Raw genomic sequence first — 13,671 nt, forward strand, 5'->3', positions numbered from 1 at the left:
CTTATACCTCCACCCAACACGCAGTGATCTCATGGCCACCCCAGGATAATGACCTGGGACCCAACCCAATTCTTCCGGACGGAAGAAGGCCTTCCCCCGAGTCCCTACGCCCTGCTCATCCTCAACCATCCAATCAACGAGAGAGCATATGATGTTTTACGAAAGCATGGTATTACCACCATATCCTTTACACCCTATATCATATTCCATACAGAAGAATGTATACTGAATAAAAGGATAGCACTAACAACCGTCTGCGCCGACGGTGGCGCCAACCACTTCTACGAGATGATGAAAGCGCGGGGGAGAGAGGATGTAGATGTATGTATACACGCACCATATCCATATCCATGTTCATTGTCCATGCTATACATATGCTCCATACTATACCCATCTATATGCATGCAAATATCCTTCTGGATAGGAAGTATAGTACCACACTACATACACCATCACAATAATCCCTATACAATGAAATAACTAATAATAATAAAATCCAGCACCCCACCACCATAAATCGGGCGACCTCGACTCCATCCACCCAAGACATAAAATTCCCACTACCAGTCCCACGGAGTAAAACGTCATCTACCACCACGACGACTACCAGCACCGGATTTCACCAAAGCGCTGCGGTACATTCGCGCCAACACCAGCGAAATCTTATCCTCATCTGCTGCATCATCCACCCCTGCCCATGACCAAGCAACCACCACCCATCACCAATACAATCAAGATGACAGTCTCTCAATATTAATCCTCGCGGCCTCGGTGGCCGCGTCGACCAGGCATTTTCGCAGATACATCATTTGTATTCTAACTCTACTATTCCCTCCTCCCCCTCCTCTAGTTCTTCTACTGAAGAAGCACGGAAAAGAGGAGAAGGGGCATTATACCTCGTCTCTGAAGAAAGTATCACGTTTATTCTGCATCCGGGGAAGAATGTCATTCGCACGCCGGGGGTTAAGAGGGGTGATATACCATCGTCGTCATCATCTTTTTCGTCGGACTCAGGTGGCATCAAGGAAAGGGAAGAAGGGTATTATCTCCTTGAAGAAAACGTGGGCATCATCCCCCTCTCCGGGATGGAGCGGATCACGACAAAAGGATTTCAGTGGGATGTGGAATCCTGGGCGACGGAGATCGGGGGCCAGATTAGTACGAGTAATCATATCCGGGCGGAGGAGGTGGAGGTTACGGCTGGGGGAGCGGTGTTGTTTACGGTGGAGTTGGCGGGGAGGTTTAAGCGGATTTCTTCTTAGTTATGTCATCTGATTATATGTATTTGTTGGCTGGGTTAGTGGACGGTTGGTATATAGATGTTGTTGGTATTCATTCATCCTAACAGTTAGACTAACATGAACTTATCAAGCAATACTACAGCGCCCCATCGCCATCAAAGCAACATAGCAGTAACAGCAGTCCAGTCCGCTGATACGCCCTGACCCGAAACAAGACAATAGACAACATAGATTGAAGTGACCAAAACGAATCCAAAAGGAAAGAATAATCAATCGACACCTCCACTCGCCTCTCACTCAGACCATCTGTACTCTGTCCACCTACTGCTGCACCAACCTGCAAACTATACATCACTTCCTCAGAATAGCTTCATACAAAGTCCCAATCACTCCAATAGCACACCCCGCCAACGCCCCATTCAACCCCCCGGGAACAGACCCCTCCAACCGATCAATCGTCAACCCCTGGTAAGTGCCCCAAAAGGTAAACTGCTCCGTATACACCAAATACGTGATCACCGCCTTGGCAATATAGAAGCTCAACGGATCAAAGCTCGCATGAACGCCCGAGCGACTGCGACGCGTATGCGTAGAGGACGACCCAGCCTGCGCAGCCTGCAAGCTAAGATTGAAAAAGTACGCGACAGTAAAAGGCAGCGCCGCACTAATCAACGCCCACAGCGAGACAACAGCCCAACAATGCCCCTCGACCAGCACGAAAAGGTCCGGAATGGCGATCTCCAAGTCCGAGACATGCGTCCACGGGGGCATGGGGACGGTGCCCACGTAATTCTTGGGCACAACAGCCCGCAATACGTTCAGGGCTTCGACCGATAATATCAACGTGCCAAAGGCCTTGACACTGCTAAGGTTGGAGCGGAGCGACTCGGTGCGCTCGTGCACACCCGTTTCCGACCACAGTTCGCTAACGGACTTGCCCCACGCGGCTGTCTGGCGATCAATCACGTCGGTAACCACCGCCGGCGAGGGCGGTAGCTCCGACACCAGCGATGACATCGTTGGCGGCTGCACGCCCACCACTTGCCCGGGGGTCTGAGGCTCGGACTCTTCTCTGTGGGAAGTTAGCGAAAATAGTCGCGACAATGCGAGGTTATCATACGTAGGCTCGCGCTCCACCTTGGCCTTCACCTGCCTTCGGCGCACGGATCGAGGAGCTTCATCCGGGGTCGGGGAGGCTTCGACCTTGGGAGCTCTCTTGGTGGGGGAGTAAACGCGCGGGGATTGCGACAGTCGCCGGTAATAATCGGCCAGGCGCGCGTCAGTTTTGAAGATGGACTCGTTGGCTTGGAGATGGCTGTCCAGAGCGGCAGCGAGGTCGGGTTTTGTCAAGTCCTCATAGCTATTGCTTTGTTAGAAGAGAGAGAGAGAGGAGGGGGGTGTGCGCGCGCGGCACGGCGCAACGCCAGTCATCATGGACATGGGGAGCTGCTTACTCCTGGAGGTCAGTGAGCTCCGCCCATTCTGTAAGTTGGGGCTTGCGCAGTTTCTGCAAATAAGGCAATCCGGTAGGCATGACGATTCGCGCGGGTACGGGATCCACGTTAGACCATGCGACCAGTGGCACAAGTGCAAGGGATAAAGATAGGGTGGGTGGGTAATACTAGATATAAGGGTATATAGATAGGGAAGATAGGGAGGGGAGGAAGGGGAGGAAGTAGTGGTAGTAGTGGGAAAGGTAAACAAGGGTAACAAGGTAAACAAGAGACGAACAACAGGGGAGGAGTAGGAGTAGTACCAGTGAGAAGTAACCAAAGCCAGACTAAGAGAGCAGGTGAATCAGAGGCAGTTCAGCGAGCATCTCGTGAGGTCACGGCGGAGGGGAACCAATCCAGGCGGGCAGCTGCTCTGACCGCATCCGGCTTTGTTTACTTTTCCCTTCGCGCCCCTCGGCAACTGGCGGGTTTCTCTTTGTCGATCGCTTTGTTTTGGCTGGTCATCATCTCTGGTTCTTAGTAAACTCTGTCCTCTCTTGAGTGAATAATATACAATGCTTCATTACCAGCCCTTGTCTAATGTCTATCAATGGTAAGTATCCGTACATGAGATGATGTCTTTCCTCCTATACACAAAATGCGCGCCCGAAACCACAACCACCCGAATCATGCAATCATGCTCTCAACATGCGGGGAAAACGACAGGAGGGGAATGGGAATCCAAGAATTAGAACACAAGAGGCCGAAAAGTAAGATAATAAGAAGAAAACAAAGTAAGAAATCATGCCACTCCCGTCCGGTCGCCCTTCCAACATAGCCGTCTATAATGCTCATGCTCATGCTCATGCCCATACTATGCTCATGCTCAAGCTCCGGTTGTGGTGCGCTCTTTTCTTATCTACAGCGGACACAGCAGCCCTGTGTCCCAGACACCCGCCGATGGTAATCTATCGGGTCGCAGATGTCAAATCCTTAATGCAAGTCGCGGAAGCTCACCAAACAGCGGGCTCAGGTCTTCCACCCCCTGGTAAGCTTCCAGTTTCTTCAAAAGGTACTGGTACATAACCAGCATTGTTCCACTCTGAATACTGGTCCACACTCCGCGGGGTCCGACTCCGCGGAACCATCCCGCGATTCCCTCGGTCTGGTAGATCATCTTCAGGCCAGTGAAGAAAGACGAGGTATCCAGACGGGGAGCCCCGGGCGGCGCGACCGACGTCGATGCTCCAGACGTCGAGATGGGTCGCGAGTGTGTGCGCAGGTTGGACGTCGTATGCGATGACGTATGCTGGCGCGGGCTCTCCTTGGTCGACGCAGGCTCACCCGACGACTTGGTCGAGCTCGAGCTTTCCGGGTTCTTCTGCGTCTGGATCCGCGTCTTGACAACGTCCATCGGACAGGTCATAACACCTGCCATTCCACCAGCCGTGACAGCCGTCAAGATCTCCATGGGCAGTCCGATTTCTCGCGAGCCCACCCATTCTTTCGCCAACCGCTGTTCTTGTTCGTAGAAGGCGAACTGCAGGGCCGAGAAGGGAAGGTCACGGTAGATGGTGGCCCGGTATCCGTAGAAGAGGGCGGAGAACCCTTCCTGGCGAACAATCGTGCGTAGAGCATCCGTTGTCGAGCGGTAGTTGTATCCCGAGTTGAAATGCGGGTTGTTGTAGCGTCCCTGCAGCTGCAGTCGCGTCTTCAAAACCTCGGAGGGAACGTATACGATGGAAGCAGCCAAATCAGCGAAGAAACCTAGCAGCAACCGAGTTAGTATCACCCATCGAAGGCGAAGCCACAAAAACACCCTTACCTCCAGACAGGTACGCAATATTGGGGTTAATCCCAGAGTCCAGCATCTTCCGCTTGGTGAACTCATAAACACCAAAGAAGATGACCGTTCCAGGAAAGGACCCGAAGAGCGCCGGCGTAACACCACCATACAGACCACGGAAGAAACCCTCTTGTCGATAGATGGTCGCATACGACGAGGTCATGGAGGTATATTTCGGAGGGAAGTGGGGATCGCCTTGCTGTCGAGTCTTCACCGTATCTAACGAATGCATGAGCATGTCACCGCAGGTACCACCGGTACCTCCAGCCAGCATAGCCTATCGAAGCAACAATGGTCAGAACCAACGATCTGAAGCTATACCGAGTAGTAACGGAGCCTGCGCGAACAGGGTCGCGCTCCACCAGACCAACACAAACATACATGTAGATAGGGAGGCCGAGGCTCCTCCTCGTCCGCAAGGGACGCAGCCTTCTGAGCATTATGGTCGCTGGTTGCGCTTATCGGGCCGGCGGAATGAAAGACATGGTCGCTGCTAGCGGAAGCAACGTTGGGGAACTGAGAGGCCGACGCAGGAGAAGGGGGATCGGTAGACGGTGTCTCTGTCGTCGTGAACAGGCCCAGGACGCGCGAGGTCAAGCTCATTGCAAGAATACCGCAACCCACCGGATCGTGGTGCGGACCAGACCACGGGGGTTGGGATGCGGCGAGCGACTGTGGTTTAACGGAAGGACGCCACCCCGGACAAGAATGGGATGACGGTCGAGAGGAAATGGGCGTAGAGCAAGGCGGACGAAAAGGTGAGTTCGGGGTGAATTACGTTGCCAACACAGGTCGGGAGAGGGGAGTTGTGAGCATCGCACCTCTCGAAGATAAAAAAAGATCTTTCGGGCATCATTGCCAACGTCCGGGAGGCCCCAAAATTTCGGTCGGTTTCCTGTTTTCTCCGCCGTCCGAGTTAGAATGGAAGCCTCAGGCACCCAGTCTCATAAAGCTTCCGCCGGCCAATCCGCCTATCGCTGCGCTGCTTACGCGCTGACTGAGCCGTGGCCAACTGCAACACAATTCCGCGCCTCGATCGGAAGTCTAAATCGGACCCGCCGACGCCGACTCTCTCCAAAGGCTAATTCCGATCCTACGGCTCCATAGTCCCTCATAATCCGGTAGGAAGGCAGAGTACGACAGCCACTAACATTATACTGTCGCATTGGAATATATAACAATGAGACGTATTCAAGGACAGAAAAGAAAAACTTGCTGAGACATTTCACGTAACCTTTCCTCCCGTGTACTCCCCCCACGAGCAATTAGAAATACCATCCCGGATGCTACTCCCAAGTCTCGCTTCGTCTCCCCTCCACTATTCACAACCTTCATTGTTCATCAAAGGGCCGTGCTCCTCAGCCAGGATGATATCGCTGGCCGTGGAGATTCATTACCTGCACATCAGGCTCAATGATCGGTGTCCAGAACAAAACGGCTCCCAAAAACCCAATCATGCACGTAGGATCACGGGGCAGTTCACCAATTCCGTTGTATATCCTGAACGTCCTGAACCACTCCTGATGGCCCTCTATTGGGGCTTCTTCGCAGCACCGGAGCTCATACGGTTGAGATCCGTAGCCTCGTAGGCCTGGCCCACGGCAGCCTTGAAGGACTCCCATCCCTGGCGAACCGCAGGGGGGGTGCTCTGGTGGGAAACCGAAGCATCAACTCTGGCGATGAAGTGGCGGACCGCCTGCTGGACAAAGGAGCTCTGGGAGTATCTGGCGCGGAAGAAGGCCAGGTAGAAGAAGAAGAGCACAAAGCTACCCTTGGAGAAGGTGAGGATGCCCACGGCCAAGCGGAGGAGAAGAGACATCTCCAGCTGAGCGACCAGGTGCATGCTGGCGTCATAGTACTGCTTGACAAACCGTCCAATGGTATCGGCCAAGGGAGAAGGTCTGGCGGCGGGCTTGGGACCGCTAGGAGAAGCAGGAGAGCCGGGGGCAGCACCAGGAGCGGGGCCCTGGATGGTGGGAATCAGGTGGGCACGAGTGTAAGTCGCAACATGGAAGATGGAGTAGACGCTGAAAGGAAGCAGGGCCAACGGGATCTGGCGCGAGTAGAGCCAGACCAGTGCCATACCTGGTTACTGCTTATCAGTATCGTTGTCTTCGCTACTCGATCACACCATCACTTACCGAGGTACTGGACATTTTCATCACCAGCCAGCTTCAGCGCAATGTTGGGAACACTGCCCTGGAGACGGCCACGGGCAATGTGTCCCTTGTAGACCACAATTCCGTATGTCGCGGCAGCGGAAACAAACGCAAGGCGGTAAGCTACCTGCGCCGACGAGGAGTAGTAGTTGAACGTAATGTAGGACAGGACATAGCGGAAGACCGAAAGGAGCAGCGTCACATGCCTATGGTGCGTTAGCGAATATGCTCGGTCCGACCGTTCAAAGCGAGAGCTGGCGAGGGATGGTCCAGTGGGCAAGTCCTGCTGGATAGGCCCAGGACAAGTGATTTCATTGTATGATGAAACGTCGTCAAACAGAACAGGCAGGCTGAAACATGGCGGAGCTATAACCTACCCAGCGAACCAAGCAAATCTAAGTAGAAGAAGAGACCTCGTCAGTACCAGTTGTCAGTTCCGGGACATGCGACACATACTGCAGTGTTTGAGCCAGAGCCTTGAGTCTCTCAGGCAGAGGCAGATTAGCGGGCGGAGCAGGGGCCATTGCGATCGCTTGTCTCGGAAAGTCGGGTGAAGAAGCAGGAATGTAGGGAGGGTCGTTGGCAAGAAGAAAGGGCCGAGATACCGGGGGGGTGTGGAACGGCGGTGCGGCACTGGAGCAGCCAACAGCAATAGATGAGGAGGAAAAGGGAAAAGGAGGAGAAGGAACGAAGAAAGAATATCGGGGAAACTAATTGAGCGGTGGAAGCAGATGGATATCCACTTGGAAGGGAGGCTGGGCGGGGACGGCGGTGGGTTTTGGCCTTGAAGGGAACGGTTTCTGGTGCAGTTGGAGAGGTTGCCAGCTGAGGAAAGCTCCTACTATTACTACTACGTACTACTTTTAGACCTACTCAGCCTAGTCTCGCTCGGTCGACTGGTTCGTTAGAGCATCAGCCGCACTCCCGTGACGTCGCCCGCCCGCAAAATGATGCAACACAACCGTCTGTGGGAAAAGCTTATCGATGTCATGATCCAGACGAGCTCTTCCCGGTGTCGTGTGCATTGTTCTATCCATCCTTCGTCACAAGTATGAGTAATTGCTCGTTGGAGTCCCAAACAGGTCAGTGAACCTATTGTGCGTAGCAAAATCGACTCCTCCGAAGCATCCAGCAATAGCCAAAACAGGAGCGATCACAAAGACGATATTATTATTATGGACGCAACGCCTTCAAACACCTTAAGATCCTCTCTTCCATACGGGTAGAAATGGAGATTAATCGTGAGCCACAAAGCTGCCCCCACCGACTTTTTAGGTGTCGAGCTGGTAGGTGCTGCGTTTGTGCATTGTATGAATGAATACCACTATATCACAGTAGGCACATATCCACCCTACACTCTTCTTACTAGATACGCCCTTGTCGAATGAACTCTGCTGCTGTTGCACCCCGACGACCATAAAAGTATACCTCAACCGAAGCTCCACCAGCTTCGTCTTGCTTTCTTCGCTCATACACTCACGTACACTCTCCCTCTTCCATTATCTTATCGTTCGCTCTTCAATAACACTTCAGATTGACAACTAGCGCACAGAAACAGCAGAGGAACAAGGAAAAACGTCCAGAAAATAAAAAGATGGTCAGGGGTGGGTGATCTCACTAAAATGGTGTAAAGGAGGCAAAAAAAAATAATAAGTGTACCGAAGACGAATAAAAGTAGGAGTACCAGGCCACAACGGGGAAAAGGAAATCGGACGGGAACAAGGTATAGCGTAGGCAAAAGTACATAACAAGAAGCGAATGGTGGACATGAAGCAGTGAATTCCGAACCCAAAGCGGTCTTCCAGGCCGTCACCCCGTGCGTCGTCTTGCAATTCCAGGACCAGAAGCACGGGAGCATCCAGACATTATCACCAAGCTGGATTCAGCTCCGGTGTTCCGGCCATGTCTCCTAGTCAAGCCCCAACTGGTGATTGGTTTTGGCTGAAGAAGAGAAAAGAAATAAAGTAACAGCCATTCTTTTCTTCTGCGGTCCACCCGGTCGATAATAGAGTCATTACTGGAAGCAGATACGAGAAAAGTAGAGGATTGAGGGAGTGTGGGGGTGAGAACAAATAAACACAAGAGAAAAGAGGCGGCGGGTTAGAAAGAGCGTGCGGTCAATCGGGAGTCGTGGAGAAATCAACATAAAACCACCTGAGTGCCTCCGACGACCATCCGTAACCTCGGTGGTCCTTGATGTAATTCCCTTGGCAAAGGCATCGGGGTACCAGTCATGCGTGCGTGCGTCTAACGAAGCGAGAATCCCTTTCGCTTCGTCTCCTTTTCGATTGGCCTCCCACTTTCGAGGCGCGCCTTTTTCTCGTCCAGCTCCAGACGTTGCCGTTCCAGTTGGTCCTTCATCTCGCGATGTCGGGCGTATAGTTCGTCTTCGCTCTGTTTCAGCTTGCTCTCCTTCTCTGCGACCTTCTGTTGGAAGACCATCTTCATCTCTGCCTCCATCTTGGCAAGCTTCTGCTCGTGGAGGGCACGCTCCTCCTCCTGCTTGACAGCAGGGTTGACCTCCTTGAAGACGCTTGGGTCCTGGGCCACACCCATCTGGGTGAGCTTGTCGGAGCGGTAGTTCTCGTACAGAGAGTTGTTGGTGTGTTCCTTGAGCTCCTCCATGTGGGTGCGGATCAGCATCTGGCGCAGCTTGACAAAGTCGCAGTGTTCCTCGTTGTCGACTTCAATGATACCCCAGGGGTAGCTTCTACCGCGCACTTTGCGGCCATCAGGGGTCGTGACCTCGGAGTTGGCTCCAACGACAGCGAACGGGACCTTGGACATGATCTCCTGGTTCTCGGCAATGGTCTCCTCGTCGTCAAGCTCATAGCGGGGGCCTTCGAAGATCTGAATGGAGTGGTGCTGGATATCGGCCAAGATCTGAAGAGTAATTGCATCAGCATACTATACAAAAGAAATGAAATCAGGGGTCAACCTACCCTCTTCTTGAAGTCCACAATCTCCTCGTCCGTCAAGGTGTCAGCCTTGGCGATCACAGGAATCAGGTTGACCTTGGTGTGCAACCTGCGCATGACTTCGATATCGAGGGGCTTCAAGGAGTGGCCAGTGGGCTGGATGAAGTAAACGCAAGCGTGGATGCGGTTGTCGACAATGTTGGTTCTGTTGACCTTGTTCTCGGCCTCCAGGTAGGCATCGTATCTCTGTTCGATGTTCTCCACAATCGGGCGCCACGAGTCGTCATTGTTCACGAAATCACCGAATCCGGGGGTGTCAACCACGGTCAGACGGAGACGGACACCGTTCTCTTCAATATCGGAGCTGATAGATTGGATAGAAACGGTCTTGGGAATAATGTCGTGGCTAGGGCCGGTGCGTTCCTTAGGAGGGTAGAGCGAGGCGTTGAAGAGTGTGTTCACGAGAGTCGACTTTCCGAGACCAGACTCACCTAGCGGCGTATTAGATTAACCACGTTGCCATTGGGAGTGGTTCCGCCCATGTTTAGCACTTACCAACAACCATCACGTTGAAGTTGAATCCCTTGCGGACACTCTTACGGTGCCATTGGTTGGGCAGGTTGGCAAAACCAACGTAGCCGGTCAGCTTCCGGCGAACGACGTTCTTCATATCCGTAGCAGCTTGAGCAACAGCCTTGGGGTCCTTGGAGCTCACGGTCTGAGCGTTTCCCGCGCCCATTGGGTTACTGCGCTCAACGAAGGGCGAACTGGGCTTGCTGCTGGGGGGAGAAGACGAGACGGGCGTGCCATTGGCAACGGGTGCAGGAGGTGGTGTAGCTACATCGTGCGAAGTAGAGTCAGCAACTGGTTCATCATCCTGTCGTTCACTTTCGGAGGACAAGCGATCGAGAGCAGGCGAGAACGAATGGCGCTTCGGTCTCTGCGAGCCCTTCTGGAGGAAACTTGAAGGAGCTTCTGAATCCCCTTGAGAACGACCATCCGCACTTCGGTTCCTGGAACGTGCCATGGTGGTATCACAAAGCGCTAGGATCCCGGGTTTCGGACACGATAGGGAGAATTGGTGGCAGGTAGAGAAAGGGGGGTTTGTCTTTCAAATCGCAGGTTGATGAGGAAAGGAAGGGTACAGGGCGACAAGCTTACCCATTGTGGAAGTTAAGGGTGTGCAGGTGATATGAGAAGCGAGCGTAGAGGAAGCAGGTGGTAGCGAGCGTCGATGAGGAAGTTCCCCTGAACAGGTAGTACCTTCTCCGTTAGCGACAAAGTCCTTGCATCAAGCAGTCAAGGGGACGGTCTGGAAGCAGCAATAGTCGAAGCAGCAACGTGGAGGATAACCGTTTTCCACGTATGGTCCGTGGGGATGCAGAAGAGAAGGGAGGGGGGGGCGGTCCAGAAAATGGAGGAGCCAGGCTGCCTACCAGGATACTATTATTCACCGTAAAAGGGTGAGGTTCAGTTTCAATCAGGAGCAAAGGGGATGGGATAGCTGGAACCCAAGAAGGACCTCAAAAACACAGCTAACAAAGCAGGGTGTGGAGGAGATGATGCGAAACGAAACAGGAAAAAAAACAAAAGTCGGGGAGAAGAAATGAAAAGGACGATGAAAGAGAGAAGTGAATACGTACTGAGGGAACAGGGGAAAGAGGGAGAGCGATTGGGACCTGCGGAGTGATGGGGTGTTTAGTCGTTGGAGCCAGACTGTTTGGTGGCCCTGTCCGAGAAAGAAAGGGGGGGCTCTGGTTTCTACTGCTAAAACTAACCTACTAACGTACTGTATGGGAAGAAGCTAATCAATCCTTAGTCCTGCTGCTCTCTGTCGCCCACTTTTAATTCCCCAATGGATGATTGATTGATTGCATTTATTCCCAGACAGACACCGTTTGGTTTTTGAATACGACACTCTCGTCCTCTCTCTTGGGTTATGGGTTCTTTCCCAGCGTATTGTTTACCCTCCCACACTATCTGGGACCGCGACATTCCGACTTACAACGGCTCCATGGTCATCATTATTTCACTCGGAACTTCATTGCGAACTAATTACCCTGGGGTATTTAACTGTCACTACTTACTGTACTTACCTACCTTAGCAACAGGACCAGTGTTTTTTTTTTTTCTTTTTTATTTCTTTTCTACCGGACATGTCCATAACGAAAAAAGCAATAAGAAAATCCCCCAAAGTCAAACTTAAAGTCCCTCGAGATCTTTTGGACACCACAGGCTTAATAAGAGATGCGAAACAGCAGCCCCCCCGAAGTCAGGTGTACTGCATACTACGACTAAGTCAGTAAGATCGTGGGGAACCAACTAGCCAACCAACCAACCCTGGAGCCATTGACTATCTATCTAATAGAATGCGCATCCGAGAATGGGAGGATTCCATTTTCGGAGGGCGAGATTTGGAGCTGTACAATCAGGAAGGACTGATAAATTGAACTCCTGACCCGTGTGTCCTGCACAGTGCTCAATCTACCGGACCTTGGGTCGACGGCAACCACTCCCAGGTTTGCTTTCCAAGACAGATCCGCTGCGGGTGGGCTATTATTAGGTGGAAGGATGCTTTGTGTGTCCGGTGCGAATCATCTGGGACCTGCAAGTATCATCCGATGGCCATTTATACGCAAGCCCACCCACCTGTCTTGAACGACATACAGATAATCGGGCGTAGAAGCAGCTGGTAGGTAAAGCTAGCTAGCCGGCAGGAAAACTAAAGGTTGCTGGCACCGCACGGGACACGCCTTTCTCTCCTACTAGGCTGTATTTCCATGCGTAACCGCGTAACGGGCGGGACGGAAAGCAGTCAGGGGGGAGGGAAGAATACCACCACTAATACCCATTACGGACACTTGATTCTGTGTGTCGGGATCGGAAAAACACAGTGTGCCGTGTGTTGCAGTCAAGGCTTTTCCTCCTTCAGCCAATCATTGCTGCTTCGCCCAACGGTCTGGAAGCAGGCGTCACACCATGGGAAGTTGCCGGCTGGTTCTAGCACTACTACGAAAGAGATAGGACTATTTGAGCCCAGTCGATCCGAATTTCATTCAATTGAACATCCATCCATCCATCCATCCATCCATCTCTTCAATTTTGGACCCAGATGTTATTACCTCCACTAAAAGGGGTTTGTATAATAAGTACTTCCCTCCTCAAATCAAGATATCACCTACCTACCTACCTGGTAATTACTTACTGACCACCCTTCTATAAATAACCTACTTAAACCCAATGAAACACCACCACCAACCCTGCATCGTCCATGAACCAGACAGAGCAAGGGAGCCAGAAACCCGACTCGGAGTATAAGTCATGAGGCTACACAGATACTTACTTCTACCTACCACCTACCTCCTGCTTCTGCCTCACACATCCCCACCCCCCCTACACCGCACTTCATTATCCGAACCTATCGTAACCTCCCAACATGCAAGACAGGTTTGAAATAACCATGGCAATCGGGCATATTTCGTGGTCCTGCAATCACAAACATACATGCAGCAGTAGTTAGACTACCTACATAACTACTTGCTGCCTTGAGAGTAAATACTATAGTCTTACTTAATTAATGCAGCTCGCTTAACTCCGAACTACCTATGTACTAAAATGAACTCAAACTCGAACTCGAACTCCCAGCAGGGATGTTAAGTACCACAATAATGGCATGTGACATATCCTATATTGAGTCACCATAATGATGGTTGAGGACGATACGAGTCGAATCTGTCCCCACTTACAGAATAGAAGGTTTGGGTTTCTCGTTCTATGATCTACGATCATGGATACTGCTAACGAACATGGATCGTCGTCCTGGTTAGGTACGACGGAGGGCTTATGACATATTATGCGCATGACATGCAGGTGATAATCGATAGTGTTGCCAATAAGCAAACTTAAGTACAGGCGTTTGGTGAGGAGGCGGGGAGTGGATCGAACTTGTTGATTGGATGTGTCTTATTGCTGTGATGTTTTAGATGGAGTAGCTGCGGTGGTGGACGGGATTTCCTAGCTAGCTATGTAAATAGTTACGGAATACTGTGTGCTGTATTGAGTCAACGGTCCTTT

At 51.9% G+C, this 13,671-nt stretch overlaps 7 protein-coding genes across 7 annotated transcripts; 2 read left to right on the plus strand and 5 right to left on the minus strand.

The window, feature by feature from the left end:
• Window positions 1-48: 48 nt before the first annotated feature.
• An07g02790 (uncharacterized protein) lies at window positions 49-475 on the plus strand (the record flags this gene model as incomplete). Its single annotated transcript, XM_059748312.1, has 3 exons — window positions 49-169; window positions 242-321; window positions 434-475. 3 exons carry the CDS (start codon window positions 49-51, stop codon window positions 473-475), a joined length of 243 nt encoding a protein of 80 aa, XP_059606637.1.
• Window positions 476-1,592: 1,117 nt separating this feature from the next.
• On the minus strand, window positions 1,593-2,775 carry An07g02800 (uncharacterized protein; the record flags this gene model as incomplete). The annotated part of the gene is made up of 3 exons (XM_001391326.3): window positions 1,593-2,313; window positions 2,362-2,601; window positions 2,696-2,775. The coding sequence occupies 3 exons, from the start codon at window positions 2,773-2,775 to the stop codon at window positions 1,593-1,595; spliced, it is 1,041 nt and encodes a 346-aa protein (XP_001391363.1).
• An 884-nt stretch (window positions 2,776-3,659) lies between these two features.
• An07g02810 (uncharacterized protein) lies at window positions 3,660-5,373 on the minus strand (the record flags this gene model as incomplete). Its single annotated transcript, XM_059748313.1, has 5 exons — window positions 3,660-3,919; window positions 4,019-4,441; window positions 4,500-4,797; window positions 4,902-5,192; window positions 5,299-5,373. The coding sequence occupies 5 exons, from the start codon at window positions 5,371-5,373 to the stop codon at window positions 3,660-3,662; spliced, it is 1,347 nt and encodes a 448-aa protein (XP_059606638.1).
• A 678-nt stretch (window positions 5,374-6,051) lies between these two features.
• Window positions 6,052-7,203, minus strand: An07g02820 (uncharacterized protein; the record flags this gene model as incomplete). Its single annotated transcript, XM_001391328.3, has 4 exons — window positions 6,052-6,605; window positions 6,662-6,885; window positions 7,057-7,074; window positions 7,136-7,203. 4 exons carry the CDS (start codon window positions 7,201-7,203, stop codon window positions 6,052-6,054), a joined length of 864 nt encoding a protein of 287 aa, XP_001391365.1.
• Window positions 7,204-8,182: 979 nt separating this feature from the next.
• On the minus strand, window positions 8,183-8,537 carry An07g02833 (uncharacterized protein; the record flags this gene model as incomplete). The annotated part of the gene is made up of 1 exon (XM_059748314.1): window positions 8,183-8,537. The coding sequence occupies one exon, from the start codon at window positions 8,535-8,537 to the stop codon at window positions 8,184-8,186; it is 354 nt and encodes a 117-aa protein (XP_059606639.1).
• A 389-nt stretch (window positions 8,538-8,926) lies between these two features.
• An07g02840 (uncharacterized protein) lies at window positions 8,927-10,267 on the minus strand (the record flags this gene model as incomplete). Its single annotated transcript, XM_001391330.3, has 3 exons — window positions 8,927-9,562; window positions 9,622-10,088; window positions 10,153-10,267. 3 exons carry the CDS (start codon window positions 10,265-10,267, stop codon window positions 8,927-8,929), a joined length of 1,218 nt encoding a protein of 405 aa, XP_001391367.3.
• A 2,651-nt stretch (window positions 10,268-12,918) lies between these two features.
• Window positions 12,919-13,050, plus strand: An07g02850 (uncharacterized protein; the record flags this gene model as incomplete). The annotated part of the gene is made up of 1 exon (XM_059748315.1): window positions 12,919-13,050. The coding sequence occupies one exon, from the start codon at window positions 12,919-12,921 to the stop codon at window positions 13,048-13,050; it is 132 nt and encodes a 43-aa protein (XP_059606640.1).
• Between the last annotated feature and the right edge of the window lie 621 nt (window positions 13,051-13,671).

Source organism: Aspergillus niger, assembly GCF_000002855.4.
Source record: "Aspergillus niger supercontig An07".
NCBI classification, from domain to species: Eukaryota; Fungi; Ascomycota; class Eurotiomycetes; order Eurotiales; family Aspergillaceae; genus Aspergillus; species Aspergillus niger.